The following is a 25,185-nucleotide window of genomic DNA, read 5'->3' on the forward strand; positions in this document are numbered from 1 at the left end:
TTTTGCGCGTTCACAAGTAGGGTAGGGGTGTCCCAATTCTTGTTGGCATGTAGGGGTAGGGCCAAGTAGTGGGGCTACATGGCCCTCCAAACTGAGTTTTTTCAGATGCACAGTCAGATTGTAACAGACTTATGTGAAATCCCAGAATGCCTTGCGAATCATCGGCAAGATATTGGCAAAAGCGCAAGCAGTGAGGAAGACAACCATAAATGTAGCCTAATTATTTTCTTTGTTAACAAAGATTTATAAAATGATGATGGTGTGTAGGCTATTATCTTAGTTTAATGTCATTTCATTGTATTATTATAGACCTTTTCTTTTTTACAAGCATAACAAAGAAATCTCTAGTATGCCGATGTCTCTAGCTATCTAACGTTACAACAATGTTTTAAGGCTGATTTGAGCATGATAGTCCTGCATTTTGACATGTTTCCATGTCGCATTTCCCCCTTTGATGCCATATATTATGGCCGAAATGTAACAAAAATTCTGCCGCAAAGTTGTTGCACTTGTTACCACTCTAATATCAAAGCAGACTGGCAGGCTATGAGCAAGGGGTGCTAGCCTAAAGAGCACCGCTATTCTGTCATGAGCTGGCCTGATAATGAAGCAGTGAGCTGAAAGAAATGAAGTGCTCTTTTTTATTTGATGACTTGTTTGATCGAGAGATGGTGTGAAACTTTGCGAGTGTCATGCTTTTCTATGATGATGATAATAATAATAATAATAATAATAATAATACATTATTGCATTACTTATATGGCGCTTTTCTAGACACCCAAGGATGCTTTACAAACTGAAAAGATCGAGTAGTAATTAGGGCTGCACGATTAATCGATTTTAAATCGAAATCGCGATTTGAAATGATGCGATTAGCTAATCGCAAAGCCTGCGATTTGCCTGCGATTTTTTTTTTTTTTTTTTTTTTTACTATTTAGCAGACGCTTTTAATCCAAAGCGATTTACAATTACGAATTACAGGGACATTCCCCCTGGAGTAACTGAGGGCTAAGTGCCTTACCCAAGGGCACACTAGTAGTGGTGTGGTTTCAGGCGGGATTTGAACTCACACAACCTTCCGATCACAAGTCCAACTGACTAGACCACCACTACCCGTATGGGATACGTCATACAGCGCGTCGGATTCAACGTCAATGAACGTCAACGTCAATGAACGTCAACAATGAACGTCAACAATGAACGTGAACGTCAATGAAAATAGGTGATAGATAGATTCATCCAATCACCTGCCAAGTATTTTTTGAAAGTACCTGCCCTTTTCCAAACAGCTTCCAATTAAGCTTTCCTAGATGGTTGTGTGAAACAAACTACCTGAGTCAGGTTAGTAATGCTCCATCACATGTTTTAATCTGAAGCTTGATTTTAAAGCAACCCAACTTTAAAGCAACCCAATGTAAGTTTAGTTCTTTCACTCGTAGCTCGGGCTGTGGGGGTGCTAGAGGAGGGAGCCTCTAAGTCCCCTGAAGACGTACAAACAAACTGCACGTTGATACGACCTTCCTAGCCGGAGATATGGCCACACTTTACAAAAACTTCCTTTTTTTTTTTTTTTTTTTTTTTTTTGCTATTTAAAAAAATAATAATCGCAAATTAATCGCAATCGCGATATCTGTCCAAATAATCGCAATTCGATTTTTTCCCCAAATCGTGCAGCCCTAGTAGTAATCATAAAAAGAAACAATAAATAAATAAAAGAAAGTATAGGGGCCTAATTAAGGTAGTGCTGGGGACACATGGGAGGGGGAGAGGGTTGAGGGGAAGGCAAGGGTTGAGGGGGAGAGAGGAAGACAAGCTTGAAGAGGTGGGTTTTGAGGGCCTGTTTAAATGTTGGGAGGGTGTTGGCCTGTCTGATGTGGTTGGGGAGGGCGTTCCAGAGGGACGGGGCTGCGGCTGAAAAGGCCCCATCACCCCAGGTCCGGAGCTTGATCCGGTATGATACTACTAATGACGTATTAGGGTCTTGTATCTCTGTTCCGAGGGGCAAGCTGAAAAACGAGTGGCACTCCAACATGAGGGGTAGGGGGTAAACATGAGAAATGGCATTGGGCCTTTGCCTTGACATGCCCATTTCCCAGGAAAATAAAAAAAACACATTCCAACGGCACTAGAGTAGAGATTTCTGAGTGACTGAGCTTTATAGAGGTTGTGGTAATCAATCACTTTTATTTTTATTTTTTAACGGTCAATTGTCTCAAAAGCATCATATGCTTTGACGCATGCCTTGTGACGCAATGAGAGCTTGAAGCCGAGGAGTCATGACCTGGGTATTGGCAGGATTCCCATGTTCTCCAGCTATTGGTGAACAGTGTTGTTCATTGAGACTGAAGTTCAACAAAGAGACTGGCAACCCATGGCCACTGCAGTACCATTGTCCCCCTGTGTCTCAATCGATTTTAACCGGTGTGATTCACTCGTGACGTGAAATGTCATCAGCTGCTGAGTCCCGCCTTCAAACACCCAGGTGAACTGCCTTCTCAACCCAATTAATTAGCTTAGTCACTTAATCAATGAGCCACTGAGAAAAAAACCTGTAGACATACCCCAGACGTAGCCCACCACGACCAGGCTCAAGGACTAGGATTAAACTGTGAGATTTGTTGAAATAGTTGTGTCCAATCCAATCCAATGTTAGATCTTTAGTATCTCTAGTGCACTACTAGCTAGGTATAAAGATATGACAGGGCCACAAGTATATGTTGAATTGTTGATATAGTGCACTTTCAAAGAGTCCAGCAGCTGGCCGTGAAATATTGAATAACAGAAGCCAGAAGCATACATCCTACTTAAACGGATACATTTACTCCCCAAATTAGGTGTCTTCAGCAGTCTCTCCACCAGATTGTTGCAACATTGCGTGCAGAGGTTCCCCCCCTTGTGAGACTGTGGTGGGAATCGAGAGTACCAGTAACTAAACATGCTGCACTTTAATGAGTCTTAACAGGGAGCTTGCTCAGTGGAATAAAACCGTGGAGGAGGGGGATGGATGGGGTTTTAGCTTAGCACACTGATGGAAACCAAAAAAAAAGAACCTCATGGTCTTTAGCTGCGGCTGTGTTTTTTTTAAAGAAAACTGCTTGGCAAGGCCTCCAGGGGGACTAGATGCTCCTTGCTTAAATGCCAGCACTAGGAGGGGGCTTCTGGCTGCCTGCACACATACCATGAAGACTTCAATGATATTTTTTTGGAGAGGTGTCTTGCCAAGCTCCATTTTGTTGCTCCAAAGTGTTTATCTAATGAAATATTTGTTCCTGCGGCAGCATATCCAGCGGGACAATGGCCAATGTTTGTGCTTTTGTACTTCTAATTAAGGTGAAGCTGAATTTGGAGGTGATGAAGAAGCAAGTTTATTTTATTTTTTCAGAGCAGTTTTTGGTGCGCCATGCTATTGGTTGCCATGTTTGGGGCTGTTGCCAGTCTCTGGCACGTGTTTGAGAGGCTGGGATATTGCTTGTGCTTCTTTATGACGGTTCTTCACAGAACACATTATTTAAATTCTGAGAAGGGAGACTGACTGAATCTCAGTAAGAGTGAAGCAACTTCAATCCCCCAACTGTCCTTTCTTCTGCATCTGCAGTGATCTGTAATGCAGTATGGTGGAAGTGCTTTCACTGGTACAGTCATTTTCAGTCCAGTGCAGATGATCACTTCATTCTGTTTAACTTAAACCCTGTGTTTTCAGAGTAGTTTATGGGTATGCATGCTCACTACTGAACAGGTTTTTGATATAACCCCATTATGGGATTTTCTAAAAGTGTGTGCATTCTGTGCAAGGTACTTTTAAAGCAAGGCAGCAATACCATTATGGGATCAGTGCATTCAGTCAAGACCTGCCAAGGAGGAAACATAAAAGCTCTGCAGGCACTCGGCATCTATGTCTTTTTTTATTCTCACCAACCAGGTGGTTTGCTAGTTTCAGTTTGCTGGTTAATTTGTTCTAGCTGTACACAATTTAAAGGATGGGAAAGCAGGAAATCTGCATCAGGATGCATTTGGAAAACAGTAGTTGGGCCTGCATGATGGGCAGAAGATTACCGTACTGTTCGTATCCTAGGCTTGTCGTGATAATAATGGAGGCAGAATGGAATGGTTTTAAATGCCATGCAAAGCTGTGCATTGTGAGCTGTTTGCTGTAGAGGCCCTAGTTCTGTTGTCGTAGCATATCGGAGGAATTGAAGCACTGACCTTGATAAAGGGGCATATTGGAGCATTAAAAATAGATTAATTAATTAGTTACTTTATAAGCTACTAACAGCAACGCTCCTTACAGTAGTCCTGTGTGCACGCAATAATAGACACCAGCGTTTCCCTTACTACTGTACTTATGGCTACCAAATGGCTCCCACGCCCCCTCCTGACTGAAGATCTCCATTGAAGGGTTTACAGTCCTGGTTGCTGATCTGCGGGCCTGTACAGAGTCTAAAACTAATCTAGGAGAAACACCATACTGGAAGCACTCTTCTATATTAATTTGACACCGTTTACCAAGGGGATGTATGTTACAGGGGAACGTTTTTTATGACTGACATTTGTAGTCACAGAAGAACTGTGCTCTTCCTCTCTAACTGAGATGCAGATAAAAAAATCAAGGTCAGTTTGAATGGAGGTGTGGGAAGTAGTCTTGGTGGCTTGGTGAGTTAGTGCCAAGCAGCATGAATAACATGTGAAACATGTTGTACTTAATCTTTCTTAGCCAAGGTGACGAAACAATCAGTTGCTGTGGAAATACACGAGAAGGACAGAGGGTAAACAGTTGATTAAAGCGTGCAGTGTGTTCCAAAGCAAATCGTCTTTTCCTTTCTGTATTAGAATCAAGTCTGTTGCCAGTGGCGACATTGCTCTGTCTTGTGCTTTTGTACTTGAGTGGGTTGACGTTCGTGTGTGCGTTCACCTGTAATACCTTCAGTGTTGAACAATTTGAAGCTCTGACATCAAAAGGTCTGCACTGGGAGATGCAGCGAATACTGTATATTGTATTCTTGTATACTGAGTCTTGTATGCTTTTGTTTCTAAATAAGAACATAATTTTCCACTTCTGAAATAATAACACCTCAAACTGCCTACAATATTGTCAAATTAGCCTGTAGCCAGTCAATGCTGTTACCATAGCAAGTTTGTCAATCAAATCAGACTTGCAGGTATAAAGGTAAATTAATCAAGTGTGACCTGCTATTTAACTTATTCCTATTCTTCTTCTGGATAATACTTGCACAGTCTTTTCTAGCATCTTCTTTGACTTGTCTTAAATGTAGACTCCATAGCTATGGCAGGAAACAAAGGCTGCCTTTTTATATAAAGGCTTTTTATTTAAAGGAAATCATGGTTCTCAAAAGGTAAGTTGGAGGCCTATATCTAAGTTGCCTACGAAATAAATACACTACAAAGATTTACAGTTTTTTTTTTACCAGTCAATATCAGGTATGCTACCATTTTAGTGAGTAGTGTAAATCAGTGGTTCTTCACTTTTTTCGGCTCGTGAATCCTACAAAACCAAAAAAATACTTGCGACCATCCTCACCTTCTGTCTTGCTCCCTGGCATCTGACAGGCACATGCAAGCTAGCATGCTCTTAGGCATATAGGCTATGTGTTACTATAAGATATTTGGGTAGGCCATTTTCCTCATGTTGAAAAACGCTTCTGGAAAGAATCTGTGAAATGGGATATTGAACAGGTAGCAACCAGCCGTAACAATGATGGGCTAGACGGGCCAAGTCAACCACCAATGATGCACACGTAGTCTCAGTCCTGAGACTTCTGAGCTGAGGAAAATGTATAAAACCTAATTAACTTAACAACCGTATAGGCTATAACATAACAACTTGGGTTTCTGCTGTTGTTGCTCTGAGATAACAAAACATAAATAACATTTCAGTCCAACTTTAGGGTGATATTGCATTTTCCTTTGGTGACATTGCTTTTTTCTTACGTGAGATTTGCCTTGGTGTGTTTTGTTGGGTTTGTTGGCTAACATTTGAACGTAGCATTGTTTACCAATGGGAAGTTACAATTCTACTGAACATTGGTTTATTAGGACAAAATGTTTGATAGAAAAGCATGGATATAGTAGGCCAATAGCCTGGATGGGTTTGAAGGTATTTCAACACTGCTTGTGTGTGTGTGTGTGTGTGTGTGTGTGTGTGTGTGTGTGTGTGTGTGTGTGTGTGTGCGTGTGTGCGCGCCACACACAGTGGCTCTGTTGGACTGTCTGGCTGTAGATGTGGGCATACATACTTAAAGCACTTTGAGCAGCAACGTTTGCAGGAAAAGTGCTATACAAATAAAAGCTATTATTATTACTGTGCAGCATGCATATTGTTTTAGATTATCTGATTCCAGTAGTCCCAGCCATTCTACGAATTGTCATTAGCTGCAACGTTTGCAGGAAAAATGCTATACAAATAAAAGTTATTATTATTATTATTACTCATTCTTATTGTTCAGACTGTTCTTGTGGAGATTTGTTTCTTGACTCTTAATTCCTACAGGTATTTCTGCAGTCTCATTATTTACCCCATGCTAAAAATGAATTATGACTTTGAAATATTATTGTCTCTCCCTGGGTGAAGCCAACATCTTCATGGACAGCCAGTGCCAAGAAAAAAAAGCCTGTCATCCTCCCTAAGCAATTGCATGTGATCACTGATTGTTGCTCTTGCTGTTATCTAACGTGCATTACTTTTTGTGTCTACATTTGCAGACGGCAACTCCAAACTAACATGGCAGTCAGACTGTGCGATGTGGCATCTCTGCTTAGAAGTGGGTCGTGGGCAGCTGAGCCTTGGACTGGGGTCGGTGGCACTTCTTCTGAATTAATTTAGCCAGTAATGCTCTTCTTCTCAGACCAACAAATGACTAACTCAAGTCTTATTTTGATTGATAGCAATTAACAAAAAAAAAAGAAGAAGAGATTGTTTGTTATTTATTTGAGATTGTTATGGTCTGAAAATGTCTACTGCTACTGTAAGGACTGTCATAACTGTGTCCTTTGAATGTTTCTACTAATGAATTATGTGTATTGTAGACTGTCGACCTAGCCTAGGATATACGCGAGTAGCCACTTAGGCATTCGTTGTGTAGTGCTAGGCTAGCGCTCTCAAGGTTGATCTTGTGCTCTAGCTTCATGAATAGATCTTCGTTTTCTCAAATACAGTACATGTATTGCATTTAACTTTGCCTTTTAAAATATTTTGCAACACAGTGTTGTTGTTTTTCTGCCAGATGGATATGTAATTAAATTCATCCTCTGAGGGTAGACAGAAAGCTTTCTGTTTTGCTTAACATATAGTATCATAATGATTTTAGTTTTCCTTAATGACTGGGCAGACCTAGGGCAGTTGTGACTTGAGGAAGGCTGTTACCGCCAAATCTGGTCAAGCGAAACAAAAAAACAGAATAGTTCCATTGGCCATGTTTGGTAATTGGCCATGTACAGTTATTGTAAGGCCATTACCTTAGCAACCGCTGTTTACCAACACATGCAGGCCAGCACATTAACACAGTCTCATTTTGATTGGTTAGTCCGCTCCCATTGAAAGGCCATAGAGGGTACGTTGTTGTAGAAATAGTTTATTTCATTTTGGAACCCGTAACAACTGAAGAATATCAAATTGATTGGATATCAGTAACATACAGCTTATCATGCTCTTGACCTTATGTATAGTAAATGAGGCTGAGTTGAAGACATTTAACCAAGGACAGCATAAAAGTGTAAGGACAGCAGCCTCTAAAACTACGCAGATTCTTAGTTTTAATGTAAATAAAATCATATGGTAAGCATATTATATTCCACATGTACTGTGATAGTGGTCTTTGTGTGGGCGGGCTGTATTCTTTTTAGACTACTAAAAGATAATTGTCAATAGCCCATAGCTAGCATTATGATTTAATCCATTCAATCAATCCTAGTATGCTCTCAATTAAAAGGGTGTTGGGGAACTTGTTAATGACATTGTATCACAGAATGGCTTCAGTTTGGATTAAGAACCCCGTGTGAAGAGCTTGCTTTTTCAACAGTCCAGTTATTACACCTCATTGTGGTTTTATTAAGATATGGGCCCTGTCTTGACTTTTTTCTGTCTTTTTAGCAGGTCATTGCTGCAATGGAAACACAGCTGTCCAATGGGCCTACTTGCAACAACACAAGCAACGGTCCTTCAACAATCTCCAACAACTGCTCCTCTCCTGTTGAGTCAGGGAGCATAGAGGACAGTAAAACTAACTTGATAGTCAACTACCTGCCTCAGAACATGACCCAAGAAGAGCTGAAGAGTTTGTTTGGGAGCATCGGGGAAATTGAGTCCTGTAAACTAGTTCGAGACAAAATAACAGGTAACGTACGCAGATGACATTGACCTTCAGTTGTCTGGTAGATGTCAAAGGTTCACCACATGGGTGTTTTCTAGCTGGGATTTACATATGGATATTTCTCCATAGCTTGATGCCTCTAATCTCTAATGTCATGAATTATGGAACTTTGTGCTTTTTACCCCCAATTAAAGCACGGGGTCTTGCATTTCTAAGATCATACTTGGTGAGGCGAAAAGAGGCTCTCAGCCTCTCACTGAGCAAAATGTTGTAATTAGATGGCATCTCTAAGTGAAAGCCATTAGGAAACTCACCCAGCAGCAAACCACATAGACTTACTCTATTAAGGACTGATTTAATTGTTAAATATCACTGGTTTAATGTGTTCTTTTAAAACAGCTGGTTATGTATCCTCTACCACGCCACGAGCAAGTCAGAGCTGCCAAGGAGTACTGACCCTCTGGGAATCTGAACTATCATTTAGAACACGGTTGCTTTTATGAAGAAAAAAAAAGGATGTTCATTTACAGGGTATTGGAAGCTCTCCCAAGATTTTAAAGGAGGTTGCTGTTTTCACTTTAATATGTTTACCGTGGGATCTCATTAGGAATCTCCGCCATTATGGCAGTGGATGGAGATTAATGCTTAAATGAAGGGGAAATGCTGTTGGGTCTCAAGCCGAAGACATGACGGGGGTAGATAATGACCAATCGTGCTGTATTATAACTGCTTGTTGTGTTAAAGGTTACCAAGACCTCCTTCCATCTGTTAGTCATAAGCCTTCCAGGGACTGTGCTGTCAGTTGCTATAAAGGCAGACAGTTTCTATGTCCCTTTTCTCAGTGCGTACTTGCACTGGATTGAAAAGTAGAGAATTGGAGTGCATGATTGGAGGCTTACACCACATCGTGTACTACACCAGTCCATTGTTTTAAAAAAAAAACATGTGTTGGAGTGCACACGTGCATACTTGAGGGAAAGTGTATACCATGGGGACGCAGCCAATGCATCTGTTTCATTTGCATTTTGCTTCAAAACGTCCACCGGCGGCTCTGTGTAGCATTAATGCTCTTTCCCAATGAATGGAGACTGGAAGGCATTGGATATTCCCCCAATGGCCTGTGTGCAATGCCTTGAATTGTGTTGATTGTGCTTACAGATGATTGGTTGCTTCACCCTCATTAAATAGACATGTGCTCATAATCAACTCTGGATTACAAATATTAATTATGTTGAGTATTTTACGGTGCTTACTACTAAGGTATAGCTGACAAACCGTAAAAAGATTGAGTCTGTCTATTTTACTTGCTTCTCGGTAGCGTTCCAGGTATAAATGGATTGTCCCAAGTCTAAAAATAATAATGCTCAGTTTGTTTTGAACGAAATACATTCTTGTCCCTACTTGGCTTGACTACAGTGCGCTCTGTTTCTAAGGAGGGATGCCTATCCCCTCTAAAAAAAGCCACTTACAATGATTAGATACAGACATGTCAATGTCAAGCAACCTTTTAAATTATTCCATTTGCTATGAGGTCCATACAAATAGACTGGAATGAAAATGTTTTTTTTATTTTGCAAGCATCCGTTTGAGAATTGCAGGTTCACAATAGTTGGACGAAAAAATAATAATAGCTGGAGGCCTAGGAATTTTAAATAAAATAAAGTAAATATATATATTTTACATAGGTGAAAGGTGCCAACTTGGCATTAAAACATTAAAAGTAACATTACACATTAGGGGTGTAACGGATCACCTAACTCACGGATCGGATCGTGTCACGGTTTTTGAGTCACGGATCGGATCATTTTTCGGATCAACACAAAACATAAAAATAAAAATAAAAAGCTTTTTCCTCGAATTCTGTAAAAACACCACTTTTACTGTGTAAAACCCAACAACATTCGAGATGTCAAAACTGGTGTATATATATATATATATGTGTGTGTATATATATATATATATACATAACATATTCTACACTCAAACATTAGGCTACATATTAAACAGAAACACACATTCAACTTAAATGATGCAGTAGGAGAGAGGGAGGAGGCACCTGGTTGCAGCAGTGAATCACTGGGCTCTTTAAAGCAGACGAAGAAACATGTTTTCTGCCACTTTTAACTAAATAATAAAGTGAAACCTTACTTTAAACATGGTATGAAAAAATTGGCTACATTATCAGAAGTTGTCAAGCTGCCTTCTTCGTGCCTCCCGTCAACACACCAGGGTGATGTCGTGGCAAATGTGTGGCCATGCTCGTACGACTTTCTCGTTGCACAACGCTTAAACACCGTAACTTTTTTAGCGACCACACTTCCAATGACACTGTCCGTCATTGTTATAATTGACAGAGAAGCCAAAGTGCTCCCATACATGGGATTTAAATGACGAGGGAGGCATTTCGAGTTCTTCTCTGTCGCCAACATTAGCAGCACTCGCCATGATACACTTGGGCTGCGTTCGTAAATTTGCTCAGAGCGCCGGAGAGCACACTGGGTCCGACGTCATAAAGGGACCAAGTAATTTGATTGGACGAGGCGTTCCATGAATGCTGATCTGATTCCAGAGCGAATTTATGAACGCAGCCTTGTTGTTCTGGATTTTTTTCCCCCATTATCAACCTATCATTGCGCTTTAGATTAAAACAAAGCACGCAACTGTCGCGTCTATCTTTTCATGGCAACTCTACATTGTGATTTACAAGGCATATTAACTAATATTAAGTAATATTATTACTTGGTTACATTTTGCAATTGATCCGCGGTACACATGCGTGCCGAACCGTGGGGGGCGATCCATACGGATCACGGATTGTCCGTGATCCGTTACACCCCTATTACACATGTTAAAATGTGTTCCAGTTAGACTGGCCTGACTTAGTTAAAACTGGTTTGCAGCAGGTTCCTCTTCTGCGAAAAACAAGAGAGAATAAACATAAACAATACAAAAGGTACAACTTTATCACCCATAATGAAATTGAATGAACAAATATAAACAAACAGATCTCTCCCTCCCGCCTCCAGTGCTGCATGTGTAGCAGCCCAGCCCCTCCCTCACGCTCTCACAGCCAAGGAGAAAAACCCCCACTTCTGTATAAAGATGAAATGGACTTGCAGTGTTGTGTTACACTGCATTAACTGTTGTGTTTCTGTAGGCCACTAGTGACGGGCTGAAATCGCTGAGTCCCCTGGCATGTAACAACATGGAAAACAGTGTGTCTGGTTGGACACTCCATTTTAGAAAATGTTTTTCCGGAACAGGGTAAACAAGTCCTTACAATCATAAGGAACCTTTTAGCTTCCTACTCAGTGGTCATTGCAACAATAGTCGACAGCAACAGAGAAGCTCCAGCAGCATTAATGTAGACTTGAATTAATAAGCCTTCCCCCTCTGCTGTCCTGTCAGTTATTACTATTATTTATTTTTTGCGTTTTAGATTTTTTAAAAATGACAAATAGACTGCCAACTTGACACAACAACAACTCCGTCCCCCCCTCTCCCCCAAGCGCAAATCTCTCCTCACTGATGATAATGCCATCGAAGCACACATTGGAACATAAGTAAGTAACATTTATTTGTACAGCACCTTTCCCAGACCAAGGGTCACAAAGTGCTTTACATAGTAGAGAACATAATAAAGAAGAAACATAATAAAAGAGCGACAGTCATAACAGGTTAAAATAGGTGAACAAGTTAAAGTAACAGACGACAGGTGTACAACGATATCAACAGGACACAGAAAGACAGGCTTTTGGGGCTATCCTACTATTCAGGAGGACATTGGGAGATAAGGGCACGGGATACCCTTCCTTCTCCCAACTTCAGCCAGGCCCCCCCACACAAAAACCATGTATAATGCTCACACAATACTCAATCCAAAACCCACCTGACAACATCAATTCCCAGAAATTAGAGCCAACCCAAACATACTGTACTACTACATGTGCTGGAGCGGAAGGACCAGGAGGAGGTTGAACATGGGTGAACAGGCGCTGATGCCGTTGCGTAAACGCTCATAGCCTGAGGGTACCGCAGTGACCAATATCATCAACAAATAACTCCGGTGTGTCTGTGTATTTCCGCATCTATTCCTTGTCATTCTTGCTTCACATCATGTTTTGCTTGCGTGTAAAGCATTATCGCCACTTCTATTTGTGCCATGGTCTGGTGAACGTGCGTGTTATGACCTGCGTGTACAGGATGGCCACATATCGTTCTCTTTCCCCCGGATCTGCCACCTTAGGCAATCGCTGTTTCCTGCTCCATAGATTTCCTATTGACAATCCGTCCTGACAAAGTAAACGTATAGTTAACAAAATCATGTGGTTGTCTTCATAAGAATTGACTGTGCTGTAACAAAATCACCTTAGCTGTTAGAATATGGAACAAAAGGCTATATTATGGGCACAGCGATGGCTCTGCTCTGACCTTACAGGCTAGCCACAAACTTCTATGGACCCATCGCTAAGCCACGCCCCCTTTGAAAGTCCGACAAACAAACAACGCTTCAGTGACTGACTGACTGAACGTGACTGAATGACATTCAATGACTTACAATGGCGGGAGTTGGCAAATTTCTGATTTCTGATTTACCACAGCAAGTAATAGACATGTTTTTTTTAAAGATGACAAGAATATTTAGTCTAGAAGCTTTTCACCATCAGATATTAGCGAGTTGTTTGTCTGAGTTTTCTGCCTGTTGTGACTTTTGCTGTGATGTGATTGGACAATTTCTATTTTGGGGCGTGGCTTAGCGAAAGGTCCATTAGAGGGGGTGTTACCTGTTTCCAAAAAAGGTTGGAGAACTCACCTTGATGACATCAGATCGATTGCTCATCATCGAAAGGACACATCTCAGATTTGACTTTCTTTTTTCTTTTTTTTTTTCTTACAAAATTGTTTATTTCTAACAAATCGTTTGTATATTGATATACTTAAAATGTCTATGTTCAGCTTTACAGGGAGATGTGTTGAAAGTCTTGAATTTAACTAAGGATGAATTTACTGTGTAGTCTGAAGACATGTTGGTCAGAGACACACGCCTTATCTTTTATTTAAGTTGTGCCGTCAGAGATGAGTCAAGACAGCTTAACTTAGACATCATGCTCTGCACGGCATGTTTGTCTTGTACCTTGGCGTGCAAAGCTGTCTTTGTGGTTCGACACTTTGATGCTCAATTTAAGTTTAGTTTGTGTGATTTATATAGTCTGTCATCGGCATTGGTTGAGCAATTGCTAATGTATTTTGTATTTTTAAATAAGTTGGGTTTTAGCTCGTCATGAGGTTTTTAAAAATGGCCTGAACCAATAAGTATTGATTACAGCTCGCCTGATATTTGCCTCTGAACCCAATAGAGCACTCTTATTGTTTGATCGAAGCATGCAGGGCTATATAACTAAGACTTGTGTGACTGTGACGGTGCACTTATTCACTTCCCCTACTGCACATCTCTACCCTCGTTTCGTTTCTTTCTCTTTTTTTTTGACTGGGTGGTGATTCCCATGGCCCTGTGGCAGTGTGTTTAGCTTAAGCCAACCCTACCTCCTTGTGCTCCTGCTACCTCAGATGCTGAAGTAATCGCCAGAGAGCTGCGTCTTTCCCTCCCTGCTTTGGCTGCTCTTTTGCTGCTGCTGCTGCTATTATTTATCCTTGATGTGGTTCCGTCTAGCTCGTAGCAGTAGACTTTACTTTACTGTGCCGGGTGCTATCTTCTGTTTAACGGTGCATCCCACAAGATCCTCCTCCACCCCCACTGCCCACGACGACTTGGGAGCCAATTACGGTATATAGACAGATGTTTGAGGAGCCCATTTCGAACAATGGGGAAGCAGGAGGAACGTATCCATAGGAAGACTTAATTGCTGCCTCAGATGTGGTTTTCTCCATGTTGCAGAATCCAGGGAGAGAGGCTTGTTTTGCCCTCCAGGCACCCAGTAGAAGTGTCATCTCACTAGCTCATTTCAAAGGCTCTGCGTTTCTCCTGGCTATAGCACTCCCCGAGACGGAAGGTGAATTTAAGTTTATGAACTGCTCTTCGTACCAGCTGAGCAAACCCATGCAACCAGTGACTTACGGAGTTAACCCAGAATAAAGGGTGGATCTCCCACATTAATAGCAAAGTATGATGGGAAGAATCTGTTTGAAGTGGGGAGCACTACTCAACCCCTTCCTTGAATCGACATCCCGGTTGAACCGTTTTGATCTTGTAAATGTTAGTTTTCCTCTGTAGCCAATCTTGGTGCACTTATTTTAAGCAATGTTGTCTTCTCTTTTGGAATATGAACATATTGCAGTCCAAGCCAATTAAATCCTTAGGCCCCATCTACACGTACAGTTATTTTTAAAAACAGCTTTTTAAATAATACTCTTCCAGGGTGAAGGTATTTAGAAACTCTGTTTTCAGTGTTGACAGGTAAAACAGGAGTTTTTGGCTTTGACATCATTCTTTTTATTATTACCACTCAATCTTTTCAGTTTGTAAAGCGTCTTTGAGTGTTTAGAAAAGCCTAATGTAGTATTTTTATTATTATTATTATTATCATTATTATTATTATTATTATTATTATTATTATTATTATTATTATTATTATTATGTAGACAGGTAAAACAGAGTCTTTAGCTGTTGACGTCATACAGAGGCGACATTTCGTTTCGCTCAAGAAGAAGAAGCCCATCAGTGCGCATGCTCCTAATGTTCTTCTGTGGTGTTTGACAACGTTTTATCACCCCCTACTGGCCTGGCATGCTCATGTGACGTTAAAGTCGTTTTTGCGTTCTCTTGTGGACAGAGTTTTTGAGGAAAAATACTCACGTACGTGGAGCCGTACAGGGCCTTATGTGGAGTGTTCCATGTCATTCATTAGTTTCATTTATTAATTTTGTAAAGTTGTTTGCGCTTCTGAACTTGACCGGCAGTAGGATTGCACAGAGACCCAATTGAGTGGGTGGTAGGAAATTGAATTTCCTCTGTGCACATAACGAGTGGGTGTCAATCTATTGTAGATTTCGGAGATAAAATGATAGAGGGAGAGGGGAACACATTGAACCTCAGCCACTCTGCTGTGTCAGGGATGACTCACTGCAAACTGGAGGAATGGCCTGCCGCCGGTAATTTAAGACATGTTTGTCAAGGAAATGGGCTGAGGATTCTGGGAACACGTTGGCAGTTGTTTCAAATGGACCCCGTTAGCCATGTTGGGCTTCTAGTGTGAGGCTACAACATGGTGACATGCTGTCAGCAAGGTGGTTGTTTGGATGGATGTTGTATTCAAAGACTTTTAGTGACCCACCCAGCCCCGCAGCATTGAGGGGGCGATCATACAGCATGCTCATCCTGTGCTCTTAATCTTAATTTATTTTAGATTTCACCGAAATAATTACTTGTTGGTCTGTGTGTGTGTGTGTGTGTGTCTGTGTACAGAGATCTGACCACAAGCCAAGCACAATTCTGAATGTTTTCCCTCTCTTCTGTTTGTAGGCCAGAGCCTAGGTTATGGATTTGTGAATTACGTGGACCCGAAAGATGCAGAAAAAGCCATTAACACCTTAAATGGCCTGAGACTTCAGACCAAAACCATTAAGGTAAGCAGCCACTGATATGGTTGGGATCACCCTGTTCACCCTGTCGCGTGAGTGTTCATTCTTCAAAAATCCATCATGCTGAGTCGGATAGGCTATTTCTCAACGCACCAAGGTTGTCGCAGACAGATTATTCTAAACCGTGCATTCTCATGTGGATGTGGGTGAGTAAAGGAATGGAATAGAGCCTTGTCAAATGTCCATATTTAACAACCAATTGCAACAACAACAAAAAGAAGCAACACAGGCGGCCTACAGTTCATGTTTTCATGTTTAAACTCCAATATCTGTATACTGTAATATATATGAAGTCAAACCGACTGCAAAGCACAAACACAAAGAAAAAAAAGAGAGAGAGAGCCTTTGTTAATTTCCCTGTAGCTCTGGGCCTCAAGTAGAGCAGAACTGTTTCTATGGTTGCATGTGCAGCAGCATAGCGCCGGCGTCTGATAACAGCACAGGGGAGGGGAGGGAGGTGGCTCTTATTAGCATTCATCAGGCAGCGCAGGACGAGATGTGCTGGAGAAAAACTCATTTGCTTCATACAGTGCATCAACCTGTGAACGGCGGGGATGATTTATTGGATGTGATTTTCCACCGGGCTGTACACGGACGGCGTTGGCCTGATCTCGCCGCCGCGCTACTAGGGGGAGAAAATGGCTGCACGGGGGAAACATATTCAGTGATAATGAACGGATTTTGATTGGCACCAAATTGTGTACGGCAAGTTTGATTACCGCAAATGTATAGTGAGGACACACGACGACGCGGCGGCGTTGTATTTGCATGAATCAAACGTAAACAGAGCTTTCTCTCTCTCTCTCCCACCCCTTCAAAACCTCTGAAAGCAGAACACAGAAGCGTTTTTTATATTTTTATTTTTTTTACATTACACATCACCGACATTCTCCAGCTGCTCTGTCAGAAGTGCAAATAAACCCCAGTGAGCCAGAGGAATACACTTTGCAAGTATTAGCATCAAATGAAGTGTGAAGGTGAGACTGGGGGGAGGATGGGAGATGGGAGAGAAGTGAGGGGAGAGAGGGGGGGGGGGGGAGACACACACACCAAGCTTTCACTTTCACCTTGACTGTCTTCCCCTTCAGGACAGGGAGAGGGGGATGGAGAGGGTGTGGGGGGGGGGATGGAGAGGGGGATGCGGGGGAGGGAAGAAAGATATGGGAGAGTGAGCAGGGTCTCATCGATCGAGAGGAGTACCAAAAGGGATCCTATTTGGAGGTTTAATTAAAGCGACTGAATTTTATTGATACAATCCATCGGGTGAGATTGTGGAGAAGGCCTTGGTGGAGGACCATTTAGCGGGTCTGACACTGTAATTAAATATGGCCACTGTGCACTCTCCAGATAATAGACGGCCCTGTCACACAGACCTACAGCCACCAGGCATGGGGAAGAGCAGGAGGGAGCAGGCCAGACATTACACACACACACTCCCACCAAACACTTCCAAGCAAACCTCACCCGGTGTGTGTTTGTGTGTGTGTGTGTGTGTGTGTGTGTGCGCGCGCAGAAGTGTTGAGGAAAATGAATTGATATGACTGCTCAGGGGTGTAATGATGTATTGATCCTCGGCACCTGGTAGATGACTATCTGGGCCCCCTCTGTTTTCTATTACTTGGATGTGTTTACGGACCGATGTTGATTTATGACTAAGCGTGAGACATTAGTTGGGGTCCGGGAAAGGCCGGAAAGGCCACACCCTTAAGATCTATGATTGTTGAAAACCAACGGACACATTAGTCAAGACGTGGGCCTGTTTTTGTAATCTCATTTAAACCTCTGAAGCAGGCACGACCTCGCTGCAGCGTGCAAGACATTCGACTGCCTTTCAGTCGTGACCATGGCAGTCGTGACCAACGTTCAGTCCTTCACTCCCACCATGTTAACGTGTTTACCAGAGCAGAGGAAACTAAAGATGCCACCCTCCACACACACACACACACACCTCCTATACCGGTATCTCTAAAAAAAAAGCTGTATTTTTAGTCTACATTTATATCAAACAAACTGAATAAGGCCTGTGTGTCTGCCCTAGAAAAAAGGCCATGCAATGTGTTTGTTTTTCAGTGCAGAAACACTTAATGTCATTCCCACCCTGGCTCTGCTCCCCTACCTGCTGTTCAGCCGACATGGCCTCATATTTGGAACGCTACAGAATATATCAAGGGAGAGGCAGAGCCGCTCATGAATATGTATTTCTCCATAATTGTGGCAGAAGTATTTTATTGTAACTATTAATGTGGTGCGGTCTAAATCAGCAATCCGTTCGGAGGGGAAAGCAAGGGATGTTTAGCATTTGAATTCAGTTTAATTGGCCCCAGCCATAACAAACACTGGTGCTTTGAGTATTTCGTTTTCGAGCCTCGTGTTTAGGTGTGCGTGGAGCGTGGAGTGCCATGACTTGTTTCTCAGCGAGGGCACAAGTGGCGTTATTCTTTGTCTGCGTTGTGTAAGGGCGCCACGCTAAGTCGCTAACCCATCTTGCGTCATCCCTTCCACTGCAGGTTTCCTATGCTCGTCCGAGCTCTGCCTCCATCAGAGATGCTAATCTGTATGTCAGTGGCTTGCCAAAAACCATGACTCAGAAGGAATTGGAGCAGCTCTTCTCTCAGTATGGACGAATCATTACCTCGCGCATTCTGGTGGACCAGGTGACTGGTGAGTAGGGGCCTCCAGACCCCCTCGATCTCTCTCTCTCTCTCCTTCCCTGTCCCGGCCTGATCGTTATCAACTCCTCATAACGACAGGCGCCCAGACAAAACACCACAGCCCCGGCCCGAGGAATACATTAGAGGTGGCAGTATGTGGTCCCACAGAAATGCAATTTTCCACTGAAGCCGTTCATAAATATGCATGGATGGAATATGAAATGGATGTAGAGTAGGAAGACTCCCCGCTTGGTAATTCACCTCAACACCTTTCTTGCTTTCTTCCCCTGCCCCTGAAGGTATAGCTGTAATGCCTGTTTCATGGCAAGAAATGAAATACATTTACAACTGTTATAATCTCCATTTCCAAACTGCCATCTTGAAATGAAATCCTTCTGATATACTCATAAACAGAATCGCTCTCTCTCTCTCTCAACCATTTCCTGCCTCCTCTCTACTGCAGAGGAGATGTACAATATTCTCCTAAGGCACGGATTAGGGACGAGGCTTCTATAAGTCATCTGTTGCCAGGGCACTATTGTTATATATTTAAAGAAATATATACAGCTCCAGTCAAAACTTTTGACTGGTATTGTGTGTATAGTACGTGACTGCAGTGCAAGTGTCTACTTACGTAGTCATACTGTATACATATTTGGTTTTCAAAAAGGAAATCTGGTGGCTTATTGACTACGTTGATGTCATTTTCCCCCATGGGCTTTGTGGTTCTGATTTGAAAGGGAGTACTTTGATTTATACGTTAAGTCGTTACTGTCATGTTTATCAAATGTGCTACTTATAAGTCTACTGACATGTGAAAGCACTTAAGTTTGTACCAATGAACGACCGTGAACATGTTAACATTCTGTCTCCCCAGGCGTCTCCAGGGGGGTCGGCTTCATCCGGTTTGACCGGCGAATCGAAGCGGAGGAAGCCATCAAAGGCCTGAACGGCCAGAAGCCGCCGGGTGCCACCGAGCCCATCACCGTGAAGTTTGCCAACAACCCCAGCCAGAAGACCAGCCAGGCCCTGCTCTCCCAGCTGTACCAGTCGCCCAATCGAAGGTACCCAGGACCCCTCGCACAGCAGGCACAGCGCTTCAGGTAAAGGGGCACACCAAAACCAAACCTGCAGAACTCTGATAAGAGCTAAGTCGAATGATAAATGATATGGAATCAATTTACCCTCCCGGGCTAATGGAATTAGCATTCAAATTGTGTCACTTACAGCAGTGTTATAAAACATCCTGTTTTTTTATAGGTTGGCAGTGCTGTAGCCCGAAATATTCTGAAAAAATACCATATTCACTGCTGTGTTCCTCCTGTTGCAAATGTTTTACGTTGTGTGTTAGTTGATCGTGGGTTTTTAGTGATTTTGATGTAAACAAATTATAATAATGAGATTAGCATTCGTGGTTCTTAATTTATCGTTAGCCTCATAGCATAATTGCCTAAGTCATATTTTGGCCAAATTCTAACTGATTCTAAAGGATATCTAACTCTACTCTCCTAACACTGCTGATTCACTGTGCATTATTGCCTATGCCATCAGCCTATCAGAATGCTTGTTACATTCCAAAATCACTATCTGCCCAAGTCATCTCTTTGTCATAGGCATTTTTGACACGACATACAAAGATGGCTCGGCTGACCACAAGTGAAGCATGACTTGGGCAATTATGCTATGAGGCTAACGATATTTGAAAAATATGGGTGCACTCACAGTTCTTTGTTTTTCCTGTCCAGAAATCACTACATTTTCTCTATTGTCTAACAAGTGAACAGTGGCTTGTTTCACCTTATATGGTGTGTATATATAGTATATTCAGACAAACGTCCATGTAAACACGGCAGAGTATGAGTCGCTCATTTCCCTGGGGATATCCTACTGCAGGAGATTAACAGCTTTTACCTGATGTTTGTCTCGAATAATTGATGCAGAGGCAAATTAGAAAAATGTGTTCATCGATCTTCTCAACATTCTTCAGGCTATGTACTAACTTCAATTGATGTTTTCTGTTAATTTCAGGTTGGACAATCTTCTAAACATGGCATACGGAGTCAAAAGGTAATTGGGCATTCATTTTGAGTTATAATTTCATACTGGATATGTCTGACATGGCACAATGTAAATTCTCATATGGGTTGTGTGGGTGTGCGTGTTGTCACGGTAGCAGAATGTTGAACTTGGAAGTACCAGTTTGGTATCACAATCCTTGATGCTGATACAATACCACAGCAGAGGGGAAAAAGCCTTGAAATACAACAAACTGAAATACAAACAAACTTTATCTTGTACAGTGCCCTGCAGTATATGTATATATTTTAGTTGTCCACTGCATACATACAAATACATAACACTTTAAGCAAATATGACCTATTTCAATTTGTGTGTGTTACATTTTTTTTATTGTTTGGCTTTGCCTCTGGGGGTGTCATTCTAAAGTCATGTTGCTTTAAACCGCTCTCTGATTGAACGTTAAGAAATCAGCAACATGTGACCTCCTCCATACCTTTCAACAATTAGTTTTAATTTATTCGATGTGTGTCTTGAATATGGTAGGTAGGTATGTATGCATGCTTTGCATTGAGGGCTCTGACTGAGTGATGTTTTGAGGTGATGTTTGAGTGTGAGGGAAGGAGAGGTGGTCAGGGGAGGGAGGGTGCTCTGCTGGGCTCTGAGGCTGATTCACCCTGGCAGGAGGAAGGCCAGTGATGGGTTACATGTCACACAGTCAGCGTCTACCTGATCCTATAACCCTCAGCACTCTCTCCCACTCCCCCTCTCTCTGCCTCTACCACTGGGACTCTGTTTGGCCACTGGCACAGCCGACATCTCACCGAATTCCAGAGAGTGATTTGTCATCCAAGCCTGTGACATCAATGCAATTTAGGGGTGTACGTACATTTTTAGCACAGTCACGTTAATTTACAGTGAAGCATCTTCTGCCGTCTGTACACCTGGGTACATACAGTGCAGTACTGCATTTTATTGCACTCCATTAGGCTCTTTATGTATCTTAGCAGATCCGTCCCCTGTATCTTTATCCATTATTCAAAACAATCGAGCAACAATGTTGTCGGCTGTCTCCCAGGAAACTCCCAGTATGGCACTTTGCTTGAGCTCAGTTTAACAGAATATCTTCCTGAAGTTCAAGCCTTAAAAGCTCAAAGGCCCTTCACTGGCAACATTTGACTTGTGATTTATCTTCCCCCTCCCCCCCCCCTGCTCCTCGCTGGTGTGTCTTTGTTGCCAAATCTCTCTCCAGGTCCTTGATGCTCTGAGCCCACCTGTCATGGTGCATGTTCCCTGAGAGCCCAACTGGAGAAACTAATCTAATCTGACACCTGCTGAAATAATTCATGCCCTCTTGTGCACTTTAGTTTGGGTTTCTTCAAACGGCAGAACCTTGATTACCTATGAACTGGGGTTTAGGGCAGCTACCTACCTTTTCGTCTTTCAGTAAAATCCACATTTCCGTGCGGTGTCCCTCGTGGTGTTGAGGGTTTGTAGGAAATCTGCCACCATGACACGCAGCCACAGCCTAGACAAAAAGTCTGCCGCTTTATCAAAAGAGGTCAAGTTGCTATGAGGCATTTGTGCTTTTGATAGACGGTTGTTCAATGTCCATCAATAGTGTGTATGACTCATGTTCTTCACTGCCTTTGAGACGCACAAGGCTGTCATGAAGTCCACAATTTCAGTCCTGCTGAGGAGAGTTCTTTAAACGTACCAAAGAATGAAGTATTTTTTGCCAGACAAAACCACCTTCAAATGCCTCTTGTCAAATTCCATTTAGGCTTGGGGGTCGGTCTCCACCTTGGGTGATGGTGTTCTCTGTTGCCTTTAGTGCTGCCTTGGCTTATGCCGTCTTATGCCCAACCACACCAGACAGGCCAACACCCTCCCAACATTTAAACAGGCCCTCAAAACCCACCTCTTCAAGCTCGCCTTCAACAGTTAAACCTCTCCCCCCTCCCCTTCACATGTGTCCCCAGCACTACCTTAATTAGGCCCCTATACTTTCTTTTTGTTGTTGTTGCTTTTATTATTACTACTCGATCTTTTCAGTTTGTAAAGAGTCTTTGAGTGTCTAGAAAAGTGCTATATAAGTCTAATGTATTATTATTATTATTACTACTCAGTTTGTAATGCGTCTTTGAGTGTCTAGAAAAGCACTATACAAGTCTAACGTATTATTATTATATAAGTCTAACGTATTATTATTATTTGTTTTACAGCAGGTTCTCCCCTATGGCTATCGACGGGGTGACCAGCCTGGCTGGCATCAACATCCCGGGGCACGCAAGCAACGGCTGGTGCATCTTCGTCTACAACCTGGCCCCCGACGCAGACGAGAGCATCCTGTGGCAGATGTTCGGGCCGTTTGGCGCCGTCACAAACGTCAAGGTCATCCGCGACTTCAACACAAACAAGTGCAAAGGGTTCGGATTTGTCACCATGACTAACTACGACGAAGCAGCCATGGCCATCGCCAGCTTGAATGGATACCGCCTCGGGGACAGAGTTCTGCAAGTCTCGTTCAAAACCAACAAAACGCACAAAGCCTAATATCCACTCAGATTGTTTCTAGAAAACTCTACAGAAAACGGAAAGAAACATAAAATGGAAATCTACTGACCGTAAACTTTCTACATTAGTAAAAACATATTTGTAAATCAGTGTTATGAAGGGAAACTATATTTAGCGTCCAACAATGTGATTTTCTTTTTTTCCTTCATTGCTAGGCTTTGAAAACTTCTTAAAATACTTTATGTTAAACCAGAAAAAATACTGCAGGTGTTCACGCCTGTAATGTTGCATTCTCTTGCTGTCTCTACAGATGGACCTTTTAAAATGTTACTAATAGGGATTTGTCATTTTGTTGCACATCAGCTTTGAAACAGTAAGTCTTGTAAGGCTTTGTGTAGTGATTTACTTTGTATTTTTTTGTGTCCTGATTTGCCTTAGGTGCAATTGCGTCTCGAGTGGTTAACAAAGTATTTATTTTGGATTCTTCGCAGTTTTGTTGATTTTGTAAGTATTTTGTTTGTTGTAATATTAGTTGGTTATTGGTTGGCTGCATAATGTTGCTTATTGTAAAATTCATTGAGAAAAAAGAAAAAAAATTCTTAAAGCAGTACCTTGCCAAAGAGCTAAGAACCTCTTTGATGTGGGTTTAAAAGCATCTATTTTTATAAAAAGAAAAATTTGGAGAAACTTTTTACTGGACCTGGAACAAATATTTTGACTTGGATACTTTGAGAAATATCTTCATATGACACCTTGTGAGCTTTTGAACTTTACCAGAGAGTTTGCAGTGGTTGAAATTTCTGGAGAGATTTATGATGTAAAAGATACCTTTTGAGATCTTTGTATTATCTTTAGATTCTAGAATCAATGGCAGTGCTGGTTTCATTTGTAAAATCATCTGTGAGTTGTCCTATCATCCTGGTTGTTATATGACTAGCAACTCACATTCAGATTTGATTTGGAAACAGAGGCAAAATACAAAGGTTTATTGGCAAAAGTGCATGCAAAATTATTAAGTGGAAATATCTTAAAAGGTAAAAGGGGAATAAAAATCAGTTCTTCCTAAAGGATTCCCTTCAGACAGAGCTCAGTGTTTTGTGGTGTACTTACACTATATCATTAAAGACTTGTTTTGTCTTTATATTAAACAAATAAGGGTTTTACCTGCTTTGTATGAGAGGAAGACACAGTGCCGGTGAAGGCAGCAGCTATAGGAAAATAGTTTGAAAGAAGAATGGGAAGGATTACTCCTGAGCTTAGAGCTATGTAAATAAGTCCTTTTTTATGTTAAGTATTTGGCTAACTTATTTTGGTTCTCTTTGGACTTTATTGCAAAGTGCTTTTCTTTTTTAAGATCGTACAGTATGATTTTTATTTTGGGTATTGCCTTATTTTTGTTTCAGTTTTACTCTGAACGTTGTTTACATTCAGTTGAAATACTTGATTTGTTGTCCTATGGACTAGCATTACAGTGCATCAGATTTGTTGGTTGTTTGGTCTGTAGATAGTCTTGCTTCTGCTTTTAAGAAACTATAGACATTTAAGTTGGTTTGGTTTTGTTTTTATATATAAACATTATAGATATATATTTATGTGGTAAAGAATGGATATAAACCACATTTTTGAACCATTTGATTTTTTTCATATTCATATATACGTAATGCATATAACCTGTCTTAAAAAAAAATCGTAAAAAGGTGTATATTGCTTTATTCACTTTGGGGAAGGACAATGAAGCAGTTCCATGACCATAGCAAAAAGGGTTGCAAGAGTTAGAGAGTTAGCCCAACAACGTCTTGCTTATCTCGAACAAAGGGAGGCTGGTCAAGCCTTAGATGCACTGAATACTGCACCTGCATCCTGCTTTGTATTTAAACTAATGACTAGTCATGCTTCCCCTTAATGAGCAGTGTGCTATGCATTATATATTTATCTTTGCGACTGCTTTTTTCTTGTTTAACTTTTTTCCTTTTTGGGTAACTTGTAGAAGTTAAAAATGAGTCTCTAGATGAGCTGTGACACACTTGCTGCTGTGGGGAGTGGGGTAACATTTTCTCATGCCTGACCTTTCAGTGGTC

General features: G+C 41.7%; 1 protein-coding gene across 6 annotated transcripts; it reads left to right on the plus strand.

Moving 5' to 3' along the window:
• Nucleotides 1-6,721: 6,721 nt before the first annotated feature.
• On the plus strand, nt 6,722-23,146 carry elavl2 (ELAV like neuron-specific RNA binding protein 2; the record flags this gene model as incomplete). Of its 6 annotated transcripts, none has more annotated exons than XM_080547847.1 (7): nt 6,722-6,808; nt 8,105-8,353; nt 15,810-15,908; nt 18,431-18,584; nt 19,452-19,677; nt 20,603-20,641; nt 22,816-23,146. In XM_080547847.1, 7 exons carry the CDS (start codon nt 6,737-6,739, stop codon nt 23,144-23,146), a joined length of 1,170 nt encoding a protein of 389 aa, XP_080403973.1. The 6 variants fall into 6 exon arrangements, with proteins under 6 accessions (XP_080403973.1, XP_080403968.1, XP_080403969.1 ...); XM_080547842.1 differs by having other exon boundaries at nt 6,737-6,808; nt 22,819-23,146; XM_080547843.1 differs by having other exon boundaries at nt 6,737-6,808; nt 8,108-8,353.
• Between the last annotated feature and the right edge of the window lie 2,039 nt (nt 23,147-25,185).

The sequence above is a fragment of the Nansenia antarctica genome (genome assembly GCF_963989245.1).
Source record: "Nansenia antarctica genome assembly, chromosome: 17".
NCBI classification, from domain to species: Eukaryota; Metazoa; Chordata; class Actinopteri; order Argentiniformes; family Microstomatidae; genus Nansenia; species Nansenia antarctica.